The sequence below is a fragment of the Mus caroli genome, chromosome 9, assembly GCF_900094665.2.
Source record: "Mus caroli chromosome 9, CAROLI_EIJ_v1.1, whole genome shotgun sequence".
NCBI classification, from domain to species: Eukaryota; Metazoa; Chordata; class Mammalia; order Rodentia; family Muridae; genus Mus; species Mus caroli.
In genome coordinates, this window is record NC_034578.1 from 113,355,698 (window position 1) to 113,370,643 (window position 14,946).

Genomic DNA, 14,946 nt, shown 5'->3' on the forward strand with positions numbered 1-14,946 from the left:
TCATCACACCTACAGCAGGTCCTCCACACAGTTCATCACACCTACAGCAGGTCCTCCACACAATTCATCACACCTACAGCAGGTCCTCCACACAGCTCATCACACCTACAGCAGGTCCTCCACACAGCTCATCACAACTGCAGCAGGTCCTCCACACAGCTCATCACACCTACAGCCGGTCCTCCACACAATTCATCACACCTACAGCAGGTCCTCCACACAGTTCATCACAACTGCAGCAGGTCCTCCACACAGCTCATCACACCTACAGCAGGTCCTCCACACAGCTCATCACACCTACAGCAGGTCCTCCACACAGCTCATCACACCTACAGCAGGTCCTCCACATAGCTCATCACAACTGCAGCAGGTCCTCCACACAGCTCATCACACCTACATATTTCAGTTTCAGTTACATATTCTGTGGCCATTCTTTAATAAGTATTTACATTATCCATAAAAAGTCCTTACTCTAGCTTAGATGGGCAAGACAGTGGTAACTCACTGTGCATTCACATACTAACATGAGCTTCAGTTTCAAAGTTCACTACAGGGAGACCAGCCTCTCATGCAATTGAAAGACAAGGATATGCATGTAGTTCAAGATATAATATGTACTTTTTAATCCAAATAATTATTCAGCAAACATCCTTATTTGCATATGGATTATCTATTTTAAAATGAGGTGGATCTAAAGGTCTGATTAACTAACTTCTCCATTGTTGCCAAGTCAGACAGGGCCTGTAAGCAGTGTTAGTGTTAGCTAGAGTGTCCTTGGGAAGGAGACCCAGGAGAGGATGCTCATCTGCCAGAGCACACAGGAGAGAGCTTTGATCATCAGTGGGTGTGTGCTCTTCCTACCTTCATGACTGGCACACAAGCTTAGGAATCATAAGAAATCTGACAGGCAGCAATGAAAAACACAGCAAATTCACAACTCTGAAAGGGGCTCACATGGTGTCTGCTCAGAGTCAACCTAGTCCAGATTTGGAATTGTCTGCTGACTCTCTTTAGTGTGTTTAGTGTATCAGGGAGCATCTTCTAAAAAAGAAAAACCCTACATAAAGCACTCCTCCAGTTTTAAGTAGAAGCCACATTAATTCTTTGCAGAAACAATGAAAATAAAGAAGAAATAAAAGAACAAACCCCAGGGGTGTGTGATTACTTCTTTACTTTTAAGGTGGAAATTGCTACAACTTTAATGGCTGGTTTCATGGCTGCTCTCCTCATTAACAGTGAGGAAGCCGGAAGCTTCCAGAGACATCAGGAGCTGCTAGTGAGAGCCTGTAGGAGGTCCTCACCTGGCAGTAAATTAAAAGAAGTAACTCTCATAGTTCCTAAATGCCTTTTAAAAGTGCAGAACAATACAAGAATCTAAAACAAAAGAAGGCCTACCTGGGGCTGTATTAAAACTATGTATCTTAGCATTAGAAATAAAAATAAATCAAAAGTGATTTCTATTCCATCAAGCTACTAGTTCTGACAGCAAAACGGAAGCCAGTCTGTGGCTGTAAAAACTCCAAGATGTCACTATAAAAACCAGCCAGGCTGTATTTTTTTTTTCAGGCTGCATTTTTGAGAAGACAAACCGCTGGGGCTAAAAAAGAAAGGGGAAAAAAAAAAAACACCACAAACCACAAACCACACTGCATAAAACCATGTAGTGTTGAACTGAGCACACAATTGCTAAGAAGGAATAATTTGTATATTTATATTTGTATTATTATATAGATGTATTATTTGTTATTTTATAATATATATATATATATTTATGTAATTTGTATTATTACCCATGTCACCAGTGTACACATCCTGTTCTACAAGTGCAGCCACACATGGGAAGAAGCCTGTGTACTGGAAGCATGGTGGGAAATGCACTGTAGGCTGAGTCACAGCCTGCAGATCAGGGCAGCTGTGCTGCTGGCACTGAGTGGGAGCTTTCTGTGTTTTCCACCTCAGCAAAGGCTGACGTCTACTTCCTCTAACACATTCATCTCTAGGATGCTACATTCTGTACACTTTCCTTAATCTTTAACTCAGGAAGAAAGGCATTAAAGACTCATCTTTAGCTGAACACCTACGACTCCAGCTCTTAGGAGTTAGAGCTGAGACAGATGGGTTCATGTTTGAGGCCAGCCTCTACTACACAGAGAACCCACACCACCAAGGGAGGCCCTATCTGCAGGAAAGCTAGAAAAAATATGGAGGATCCATGTCTTCATACTGGGTAAGGATCTAAACGAAGCCTGCAGTCTGACATGCATGAACGATCCACCCTCTTCTAAATCCAGCTATCACTGAGAGGGACTGGCAGAGATGTAGTGTCCCTGGGTGAGCATGGGGGAAACAAGAGAGGAAGTTAAGAATGCATCTCCTCTTAGAACTAGCACCGCCCACTGTCACCTCGGACACAGCGCGTTTGTCTTATCTGACTCCTAAGACAGTTCTCTAAAGTAGGGCATGAGTAAACTGCCAAGTGGCATGAGTCCTCAGCTGCAGAACCTAGATTACATTAAGATTATGTTATTCACAAATGATAATAAGGCAATAAAATCCCAATGATTATATCGGGGATTCTGTCTTGGTGTGTCTCTTTGACTGGGGCACACTATGTATCTGAATGAATTAATGAAACCTATGTAACCTCCCACTGCCGTTTGTTTCCTAACTACTTAGGAAACAACTATACCAGAGGGTTAAGTGTCTGTCCTGAGATTGATTTTTATGCATGATTGGCCCAATGCTGCCTTTTGTAAATGGTCTGAGCTTTCTATCACAAACTCTCATTCCATTTACAAAGATATTGGATAGTAAGAACATACAGCTCTCCAAATATAAACATAATTAGTTAAAAACAAGAGGAAATAGGAGCTAGCCCAGATGTGGTGGAGATGACATGGGTGCCCTGGTGAGCTCCACCTCTGCTCTGCTAACACTGAGAGGTTTTGCCTTACAGTAGCCCAGACATGCACATTTCAGTGCACAGATGGGACAGAGAAGGTTCTGACCAAGCTACTCCCCTGTGCCAGGGATCTGCTATTACTATACCTCACTTCTCTTACCTGGAAAGATCGCAAGCAACGGGGGAGTCTATTGCTATTCATCTAAAACTGTCAACTTCACTGAATTAAGAAATCTCCATCGAATTAATGATATTTAGAAAGCAGGTATGTCAGTTTGGGCTTTTCTAGAGACAGAGCATGAAGACTCTGAGCTAACCAACACATAAGTTCTATGACACATTCATAACACAGCTGGAGAGTTATTACTGGGAGGTAGGGAGTGGCAGGCAGGGGGTGGGGTTGAGCATCTGGAAGTAGGTACTGGGGCCATGCCCATGGGTTCTCTCTTGCCCTGGCCCCTTCCTGTCTTCTCTTTCCTCGGCTTCCTATTTTACCTGGGTGTGCAGTGCTCTGCACCAGCATGGCCTCCTAGATGAACTGACATCTCTTCTAGTCATTTCTGTCAAGTATTGTGTCATGATGGCCAATCCCAGGTCTCTCTGCAATGGTCCACCTCAGCTACAGGAAACCCCTGCATCTTCCTTCATTTCCAACCCCAAAGATCTAAAGTTAAATGACTACCTTTGTGTAATCTCACATTTTCCCCAGGAATATAGTTTGGCTTCTTGACAGCCTCCAGTTTATTAACATCATGATGATCAGTGGCTCAGATTTTAGACGTGGAGAAAGGTACGTATATGACTGAAATGCCCATCAATTTGAGAACCTGAAGCTGCTGGTGGCGCCTATGCATACCAACCTGCTCTCCCCGTGACTCATCCTCTCTTGCTGTGGGTTCTTGGATTTGTTGCAGCATTTTCTCCAGTTCTTTCAGCAAACCTTCAGTCTCGGAGACAACTAAAGGAAATCATGAATACAATAAAAGCTGCATCTTTAGTTAATGCCATCTAATTCATAATCTTTTTATTGGTTATTTAATTTATTTACATTTGAAATGTTATCCCCCTTCCAGGTTTCTCCTCTGAAAACTCCCTCCATTCTCCCTCTCCCCCTGCTTCTATAATGGTGCTCCCCTACCCACCGACCCACTCCTTGGCTCACCGCCCTAGCATTCCCCTACTCTGGGGCTTCAAGCCCTCACAGGACCAACTGCCTCCCCTCCCACTGATGCCAGATAAGGCCATCTGCTACATATGCATCTGAAGCCATGGGTCCCTCCATGTGTATTCTTTGGTTACTGGTTTTGTCCCTGGGAGCTCTGGGATGGGGGGGATCTGGTTGGTTTATATTGTTGTTCTTCCTATGGGGCTGCAAACCCCTTCAGCCCTTCCCCTAACTCCTCCATTGGGGTCCCTGTGCTCAGTCCGATGGTTGACTGCAAGCATCTGTATCAGCAAGGCTCTAGCAGAGCCTCTCAGGAAACATACATATCAGGCTCCTATCAGCAAGCACTTCTCGGCATCAGCAATAGTGTCTGGGTTTGGTGTCTGCATGTGTGATGGATCCCTAGGTGGGGCAGGCTCTGTATGGCCTTTCCTTCAGTCTCTGCTGCACACTTTGTCCCTGAATTTCCTTTAGACAGGAACAATTCTGGGTTAAAATTCTGAGATGGGTGGGTGGCCCCATCCCTCCTCCCGGAACCATGCCTAACCTCTGGATATGGTCTCTACAGGTTCTCTCTCCCCTTTGTGGGGTATTTCAGATAAGGCCATCCGAGTTGGGTCCTGGGAGCTGCTTGCTTTCCTGGAGTCTGGGACTCTCTATAGGCTACCCCCAGTTCCCTGTCTCCCATGGCTACACACTTCTGTTCAATTTCCTGATCCTCTGTAAGTCTCCCCTGTCTCCTCCCACATCAGATCCTGAACCCCTTTTCCTCTCCCTCTCCTTTCTTCCTACCAAGTCCTTCTAATCCTCTTTCTCCTGTGATTATTTTGTCCCCCACTATAAGTAGGACTGAAGCATCCACACTTTGGTGTCGGTCGTATCATGAGTATGCCAAGCTTTTTTCCTAATATCCATTATCAGTAAGTACATACCACGTGTGTTCTTTTGTGACTGTGTTACCTCACTCAGGATGATGTTTTCTTTTTTCTTTTTTCTTTTTTTTTTTTCGAGACAGGGTTTCTTCTCTGTGTAGCCCTGGCTGTCCTGGAACTCACTTTGTAGACCAGGCTGGCCTCGAACTCAGAAATCCGCCTGCCTCTGCCTCCCAGGTGCTGGGATCAAAGGTGTGCGCTATCACGCCCGGCAGGATGATATTTTCTAGTTCCATCCATTTACCTAAGAATTTCATGAAGTTGGGGCTTGGAGAGATGACTCAGCGGTTAAGAGCACTGACTGCTCTTCCAGAAGTCCTGAGTTCAAATCACAGCAACCACATGGTAGCTCACAACCATCAGTAATGAGATCAGATTCCCTCTTCTGGTGTGTCTGAAGACAGTGACAGTGTACTCATATGTATTAAATAAATAAATAAATAAATAAATAAATAAATAAACAAACATTGCCAGGCAGTGGTGGCACATGCCACTTAGGAGGCAGGGGCAGGTGGATTTCTGAGTTCAAGGTCAGCCTGGTCTACAGAGTGAATTCCAGGACAGCCGGGGCTATACAGAGAAACCCTGTCTCAAAAAAACAAAAAATAAACAAACAAAAACAGAATTTCATGAAGTCATTTGTTTTTAATAGCTGAGTAGTGCTCCATTGTGTAAATGTACCACATTTTCTGTATCCATTCCTCTGTTGAGGGGCATCTGGGTTCTTTCCAGTTTCTGGCTATTATAAATAAGGCTGCTATGAACATAGTGGAGCATGTGTCCTTNTTACCNGTTGGNACATCTTCTGNATATATGCCCANGAGAGGTANTGCNGGATNCTCCGGTAGTACTATGTCCAATTTTCTGAGGAACCGCCAGACTGATTTCCAGAGTGGTTGTACAAGCTTGCAATCCCACCAACAATGGAGAAGTATTCCTCTTTCTCCACTTCCTCGTCGGCATCTGCTGTTGCCTGAGTTTTTTATCTTAACCATTCTGACTAGTGTGAGGTGGAATCTCAGGGTTGTTTTGATTTGCATTTCCCCAATGACTAAGGATGCTGAACATTTCTTTAGGTGCTTTTTCGCCATTCCATATTCCTCAGTTGAGAATTCTTTGTTTAGCACTATATCCCATTTTTAAAATAGGGTTATTTGGTTCTCTGGAGTCTAGCTACTTTAGTTCTATGTATATATTGGATATTAGCCTTCTATCAGATGTAGGATTGATAAAGATCTTTTCCCAATCTGTTGGTTGCCATTTTGTCCTCATGACTGTGTCCTTTGCCTTACACAAGTTTTTCAGTTTTATGAGATCCCATTTGTCTACAGTGGATCTTAGAGCCTGGGCCACTCTAGTCTCAACAATAAGAGAACTTATGGGGAAATCACCATCCCTGACCTTGAACTCCACTACAGAGCAACAGTGATAAAAACCACAGAGACAGGCACAAACATCAATGGAATAATATTGAGGACAAATTCATAACCTTAACCACCCAGAAAGAATTCTTCTAAGTAATACAGAAATAAAAAGAAAAAATAAACTTTAAGATTTAAAAAGTTTTATTTTTACTTAGCATAAAAAAATAAGAGATTTCCTTACAGCTTTTTCTTACCTGCTTAATATTTGTTATTGTATGGTTTTTATATAAGATCTCTGCTTGTTGCAGAATTCTATTATGAATTTACAGGCTAAATTTTATAATTCTTTGAAAGAAATAGCTAATTTTCTTGATATGTATATAGTATAAAATGCTTTTGAAATATAAAAAGCTCATTAGAATTTGTTGCATATTTCTTCTTAATTGGGGCCCCAGGGTACCAAAGTCAATTATGTTTATAAATCTCACATCACAACCAAGGAGCTATAGGGAGTTGATAGTGGGGGAGGTCAGTTTTCCATCCTATGGTAGATCCACAATACTCCTGTAAATGGCCCCATACCCATGAGCATTGAGACTAGACTACCAGATTATTTGGGGGGCTGGGTGGGGATGACACAAAGCTAAGAGAGTGGGGGAAGTTGGGAGTGGACTTGGGAGGAGAAGGGGTGTAGGGGAGAAGATGGTTGGAATGCTGTACCCATGCAGGACATCAAAGGCTGCAAAAGCACAAAGGAGCTGGGTTAAGCACACACTCACCCTTTCTTTTCCCTCTCATGTGTGGGACCTGTGCGAGCGGAGCCTCTGTAGGGTGCACGTACCTTTTGTGGGTGTTTGTGGAGGCCTGAGGGTGGTGGCGTCAGGGGTGATCTTCCATTGTTCTATTACCTTCCTTACTAACAAAGGAGTCAGGAGCTCTCTGACAGGGCTCGTCCTGCTGGCCAGCTGCGGCCCACAGAGATCTGTCATGGTTTCTGGGATTCGACTTTGGTCCTCACACTTGCATGGCTAGCAGTCTAACTACTGAGCCATTTCCAAGGCTCCAAAGGTTCATCCATTTCTAATCCAAGTGACAACATACGTTAATTGTCCAGTATGATTTTAAAAAAGAAAACACTATGTTGATAAATGTCTTTTTTGCATAGCTATGAATAACAGTGTTTACTACTTCATTTAATATGTTGAGATAAAGTAATGACCCCACCACCTAAAGAAGAGCCTATGATAATGACAGAATTGTATTCTGCCTAAATAAAACAGCAGTTTTACTTGACCCAAAGTCTTGCTGAAGCAAAGATCAGAGAAAACAGCACACATGTAGCTTGCTGCATGGCACCAGAGACAGAAGCCTGCCCAAAGCCAGCATAACCTGGAGGGACTGCCACACCCTTGCCTTGCACCTGATCCCATCAGTCTAACACAATACTTCTTCTTCTCTACCAGGGCGGATCACCACAAGTCATACATCTAAATGTACCCAGGCTGGACATAAGAAAAAGAATTTTAGATCCCCATAAAGCACTATTAATATCAGTATTGACCAAAATCATGGCAGGTAGGAGACCGAAAAATCTCCCTGTGGTTTTTGCTATAGCACAGGAAAACCAGTTTTCCCTTTATACATTTTACACATTATACACATTACAATTTGCATAAATATTCGGACCAGCATCTCTCTGCCTAAGCATCCTTCTATTCAATCAGCACATATTTAGAGTGCATCTGCTGTGGACCAGGAACTCAAGAAAGTAATCACAGACTCAGAAGCCTTCCTCACTGTGGTCTCTACCCAGCCAGCATTAGGCTATTCGCAAAACTTGGTTTGGAATAGCCCAAAAGAGGCCTGGGAGTTAGCTCTTATGTTTAAACGCAGACCAACAGAGCTTGCAGTGGACATGTTGGTTAGCTCCCAGGCAGCTGTCTCCTTTCGTTGTGGCTGCAGACAACAGAGTATCCCATTCTGGATCAGGAGCACTCAGAGTTTGCTGGGCCTACGAATCAGCTGGGTAACTCATTTTAAACATGGATACACCTTGTCTACTGAACCCAAACTTGCTAGAGGAATGTATGCTTGTACAGAAGCACATTGATTGAATGAAATTAACATCCTATTTTACTAGATTAAAAAAACTGTTCACGTATTTACATGTGTGTAAATACAGCATGCATGTAGAGGTCAGAGGACAGCTCTGAGGAGGAGGTTCTCGCCTTCCATCTTGTTAAAGCAGGATCTCTGTTGTTTCTGCATGCAGCACACTCTAGGCTGGCTTCGTTCTCCTGTGTCTCGCTGCAATTACTGCCGTGTGCTGCCTCATGCAGCCTTTACCTGAGTTCTGGGATCAGCTCCTGGGATCAGGCACGAGCCACATGTGCTTCCACGCACGGGGCCGTCTCTACTGCTGCAGCTGTGGTAGATCTCTCTTTTTAGTAACAGAACCTGTTAATTCACAGGCCACTATCTGTGCTTACCCTCAGGCTGACTCTGGTTCCTCTCACAATTTTTTCCCTACTTTACATTCTGAGTTTATGAAAACTGACACTGAAATTTAATATCCTGTTGAAAAGATGGATTTTAAGCTATGCTATAAAAGAAAATGGCAGGCAAACATCTCTATACTTCTAACACTAGGCTAAAGTACAATCAGGTTACGATGAGGCATGTCACTGCCAAGTTCACTGTAATCTCTGTTTGCAAGCAATCTGGAAAAGTGTCTGCACTGCCTTTTGATCAAAGGGTAGACAGAGTAATGGAGGACTTCATCAATTGGCCAGGACTCTTAACAACTTGACTGATGTTGAGTTTTGCTTCCAGAGCAACAGGAAGCTTGCTTTTCTATAAGCATTCTTATATTGTAAACTGAAATTCAAAAATAATTCTTAAGAAACGGCAGTTACTATAATCTACAGACTCAGTTATCAGAATTGGTCAATGATATCCTCCAAAGCTGGAGACAGAAAGAACGCCTTCGCTTATTGTACAACTATCATCTCCTATCTGGGATGATTATCCCTAGTTTCCTGACTTGATTCAACTCACTGTTGAGAGCAGAAAGGGAGAGGGAAGGGGGGAAATAGAGAAGGGGGAAGGAGAGAGGGGGAAAGGAAGAGAGAGGAAGAGTAGAGAGAGAAGGGAGAGGGCCAGGAGAGGGAGGAGCGAGGAGGAGATTCCATCCCCAAACAGCAAATCCTTAACAGGGAAATAAGAATCTGTATCATGTGAGGATCCCAGGAAATTGAGGCCAAGAACTTGCACTTAGGTCACCTCCTGTCACAGAGTATGACTGACCCCACCCTTATGGGAGCCACTGCAACAGTGGTTCCCTGTACTTTGTCCCTTGCAAGGTTATTTCTCTTCACTTTGCTTGGCATCCAAAATTCTAAAGTGAAGTCACATCAAAATGACTAAATGGGCCAAACCTTAGTGACTCTGAAGAGAATATAAAGACTGTATGTCCATGAATGAGGCAGTAGCTGTACTTCTCTCTACATTCATAAAACCCAGAAGGCCTGGTTCCTCCAGATTACAACCACACCATGAAATGGTCCTCCTTGCCCTTTAGTTCCAGAAGTCAAATAACACAAAGCATAGCACTCACCATGAAGCTTAATTTACCAGAAAAGAATAGCTATCTAGGGAGCAACAGGAAGTAGCCCCAGAAGGCCAGTGATGCACAGGCTGGAGAAGAAAATAGGAGACATGAACCCTGAACTACAGAAGCCACTGAGCATCAGCAGATTGCCCTCACAGGAGCCTACTGTCCCCTGCTCTCCCTTCCTTCTCTAATAAAATTCCTGTGTATATCTGGGTTCTCAAAGTGGGTGCTTTGATGCTGGCATACCCTTGATAAGCATGGATTGGCCCTGAATTAATGAGATTTATTCCTCACCAGCTCTCTGTTCTGAAAAATTGGCTCTCAAGCAACAAGCACTAAACCTGAGGCCCTCGGTGCTCCAAAGAAATTGGATATTGATACTTGGAAAGAGAGACTGCTCGAAAGTGCTATCCTCTGAACCAAAGTGTTACAACTTTCATGAGATCACCTATGCCTTCTTCTAAGTGTCTATCACTATGAAGCCTGTTAATATTGACACTCCCTCCTAGAAAGTGTGGGTGGGTCACTAGACCCTCACTTGAGCATCAGGCCATTCCACTCAGGCATTTTTATGCAATGCTGCCCTAATTGCACATGGCCTTGGAGACTCAGGCTAGAGTATAAAGGCTGGGAAATGACTCAGGGAAGCTGGGCTCCATCTCTGCAGGTATGGAAAAGCCAGAAGCGTACTTGGTAAAGACTGTCCAGTATGGCAGCTCTGGAGTCACCCACACGCCTGTCATGCTTTATAAGTAAGATCAGTAAGCCCACTGGCTGGTTTGTTGTTAAGACCTTTGGAGGAAGGACAGCAATGTTCACATCACCCACCCACCACCCACAAGAAAGGGATTTTAACAATAGGGATCCACAGAAATATGGATAGAAATTTAAAAGTTTGAAATGAGTTTTGTTGTTCTTTGCATGCTGTTGGTTTTATTTATTTGCTTTTATTCATAATTTTATTTGTTCTTTGAAAATTCTGTACAATGTGTTTTAATGAAATTCACTGCCCCCTACTCCTTCCAGATCCACCTCACCTTTCTATCCACCCAACTTTACCTTCTCTCTTTTTTCTTAATCAGTTGATGCCTTAAGCACCAGTATGTGTGGCCATCACTGCAGGGTGCTGTCGACCTGCCCTGGCTACAACTGTGAAGGAAACTGACTCTCTCTCCCAGAAGCTACCACTTGTAAGGAGCTCCTTAGCTAAAAGTCTGACTTAGCACCCACCTTCCATCTCCATTCTGGAATTCTGTCTGTCATAAGCCTACACTTGTCGCGTGCAAAATGTCTCAAATTGCTGTGAACGCTTCAGTATAAACTGCCCTGCTTTGTCCAGGAAAGTTTCTTTGTAGTCACCCAGAATCTCTGGCTCTTACTTTTCTCTCCCCTCCTCCATCATGATCCCTGAGCCTAGCAAGGATGGGTGTAGGACACCTATGTATAAGATTTAGGGCTGAGCATTCCAGAGTCCCTTACGGTTCTTTTGCAATTGATGCTGATAACTTCGTTTCTGCACAGGATCACTCTCATGGATCCTTGGCTTGCCTGAGAATGACCTTAGAGGCATGTGCTACCACACTAAGCTTCCATGGTGCTGAGCATGAAATCCTGAGCTCTGTGCTTGCTAGGTGAGCACCCCACCAATGGAGCCCTATTTCCAGTCCCAAGGAGTGTTAAGAATGAAAAGGAATCACTGTTTCCTGGCATTTCCTCTGGGAAAGCACACAATGGAGTGGTTTAGTGACCCCTGCTTTTTAACTGTTGATGATGAGATGGAGTAAAATGGATTAGTTGCCTGTTTTCACATCTTTACAGGGAAATCATGCCCAATAGTGTTAACCTAGCCAACTACCATGCTTAATAAGGCCATGGATCTTAAGGAGAACCTACTATTACCACTTTCTTCAACCAATATAATTCCTAACTGCATTCTAAAACTTCTCCTTATATCCTAAGATAAGTGTATCTCTCACTCATCATCAAAAGAGCTGCTTCTTTTTACAGCAGACGGAGTCTTATCCTAGAATCCATGTTCTCCATGACCCATATGGAGTGCCTAGGTGGTCAAGACTGGAGCAAAGCCTTCTGGAGCAGGAGTCCTGGCTCTAGCAGCCATGCTCGTTGCAGCTAGAGTGAAACGTTACTCATTGTGCTGGTGGTGGATTTGAAATAACTGGGCTGTCTTGGAGGTCATCTGGTTGACTGCCAATGGGTTATCTGGCTGTCAGTCCCCACTTGGGAAGGTTTCTGACAACTCTTCCTTAGATTAATTTTCTCATTGTTGTGATACCTAGCAAAAACTATGGAACAACAATATTTTTTCAAGACTCAGAGAATTTCCACTCCTGTTTGCTTGGCCTAGTGCTTGAGTAAAACATCATTGCAACTGGAGTGTGCTGCAGAGCAGAGCAGCTCCCTTCAAGGCTGAGCAGGGATCAGAGTGATCCAGAGAGGATATTCACTGGCCTCTGACCAGTGAAACTAGTTAGCTGAAATATAGGGAAGGGCTCCCCTTCAGAAAATAAAGGATCAAGTAAAGAGAGAAGACAGAAATAATAGAAGAAAATTAAGGGCAATTCCAAATAAACTCCTTCTTAGAAGGAGAAGGGGTCGGCTTAGGAGCCTATAATGGTTTGTATGTGCTCAGCCCAGGGAGTGGCACCTTTTAGAAGGTATGGCCCTGTTGGAGTAGGTGTGTCACTCTGAGTGTGGGCTTTAAGGCCCTCATCCTAGCTGACTAGAAGCCAGTATTCTGCTAGCAGCCTTCAGATGAAGATATAGAACACTCAGCTCTGCCTGCACCATGCCTACCTAGATGCTGCCATGTACCCACCTTGATGATAATGAACCTCTGAACCTATAAACCAGCTTCAATTAAATGTTGTCCTTATAAGAGTTTCCTTGGCCTTCTGGTCGGTGCCAGCACCGGCTCACCTTAGGCGTGGAGTCGGCAGACACCCCCAAGGTCCCTGGAGGGCTCTCCACGCGTTCTTAGGACCACTGGTGAGTGGAAAACAACTTCTGTTCCAATCCAATCTTGCAGGACGTGAAACAGCATTAGGGAGGCAGAAAACCTGGCCTGATCAGGGTCACAAGTCCCTTCCTGTCAGCACCAGCACCAAGTCACCCTGGGCACAGAGTTGATGGACACCCCCAAGGTCCATAGAGGACTCTCCACGAGATCTTAGGACCACTGACCAGACAGCTCCATGCCCCTCAAAGGAGACACCACTGCCAGGCACTGTAACACTCCCAGAATCGTTGAGAACAGGATCCCAGGATAAAAGGAGCTTGGTCACACCAGTATTTCAGGGTCTGACACACCCAGAATCTCAGGTTCACAGGAGCCCACAAGCAAAGGATCAGAGAGAAAGCTGGACTCTGAAGAGCCCTGAATCAACTGGGATTATAGGAAGGACAGGCTCCAATCAGATATATTGAGGTCAGCAAATACTTGAGATAATAAGATGGCAGGAGACAAGCATAAGAACAGAAGCAACAGAAACCAAGGTTACTTGTCATCATCAGAACCAAACTCTGCCACCGTAACAAGTCCTGGATACACCATCACACCAGAAAAAAGCAAGACACGGATCTAAAGTTATGATGATGATGGAAGACTAAGGAAATACAGGAACACTGGTAAACAGCTAGAAGCCCTTAGAGAGGAAACACAAAAATGACTTAGAGAGTTACAGGAAAACAGTACCAAACAGGAGATGGAAGTGAACAAAACCATCCAAGATCAAAATGGAAGTAGAAACAATGAAGAAAACCCAAAGGGAGACAACTCTGGAGACAGAAATCCTAGGAAAGAAATCTGGAACCATAGATGTGAGCATCAGCAACAGAATACAAGAGATGGAAGAGAGAAACTCAGGTGCAGAAGATTCCATAGAGAACATGGGCACAACAATCAAAGAAAATGCAAAATGCAAAAAGATCCTAACTCAAAANATCCAGGAAATCCAGGACACAATGAGAAGACCAAACCTANGGATAATAGGAGTAGATGAGAATGAAGATTTTCAAATTAAAGGGCCAGCAAATATCTTCAACAAAATTATAGAAGAAAACTTCCCAAACCTAAAGAAAGAGATGCCCATGAACATACAAGATGCCTACATAACTCCAAAGAGACTGGACCAGAAAAGAAATTCCTACCAAAACATAATAATCAAAACAACAAATGCACTAAAGACAGAATATTAAAAGCATCAAGGGAAAAAGGTTAAGTAACATATAAAGGCAGGACTATTAGAATTACTCCAGACTTCTCATCAGAGACTATGAAAGCCAGAAGATCCTGAACAGATGTTATACAGACACTAAGAAACACAAATGCCAGCCCAGGCTGCTATACCCAGCCAATCTCTCAATTACCATAGATGGAGAAACCAAAGTATTCCATGACAAAACCAAATTCACACAATATCTTTCCATAAATCCAGCCATTCAAAGGATAATAACAGAAAAAAAAAACAATACAAGGATAGAAACTAAGCCCTAGAAAAAGCAAGAAAGTAGTCCCTCAACAAACCAAAAAGAAGACAACCACAAAAACAGAATGCCAACTCTAACACAAAAATATTAGGAAGGAACAATTACTTTTCCTTAATATCTCTTAATATCAATGGACTCAATTCCTCATTTAAAAGACATAGACTAACAAACTTGCTACACAAACAGGACACAACATTTTGCTGCTTACGGGAAACCCATCTCAGGGAAAAAGACAGACACGACCTCAGAATGAAAGGCTGGAAAACAATCTTCCAAGCAAATGGTCTGAAGAAACAAGCTGGAGTACCCAATTCTAATATCTAATAAAATCGACTTCCAACCCAAAGTTATCAAAAAAGACAAGGAGGGGCACTTCATACTCATCAAAGGTAAAATGTTCCAAGAGAATCTCTCAATTCTGATTATCATGCTCCAAATGCAAGGGTAGCCACATTCATTAAAGA

At 43.4% G+C, this 14,946-nt stretch overlaps 1 protein-coding gene across 5 annotated transcripts in view; it reads right to left on the reverse strand.

The window, feature by feature from the left end:
* The window catches only part of Zcwpw2 (zinc finger CW-type and PWWP domain containing 2), a 159,435-nt gene that overhangs the window by 53,165 nt on the left and 91,324 nt on the right, over positions 1–14,946 (reverse strand). For all 5 annotated transcript variants that reach the window (XM_029481342.1, XM_029481341.1, XM_029481343.1 and 2 more), the window contains one exon: positions 3,763–3,860. In XM_029481342.1, coding sequence (XP_029337202.1) covers positions 3,763–3,860 — 98 coding nt within the window. The remainder of the gene's footprint in view (positions 1–3,762; positions 3,861–14,946) is intronic.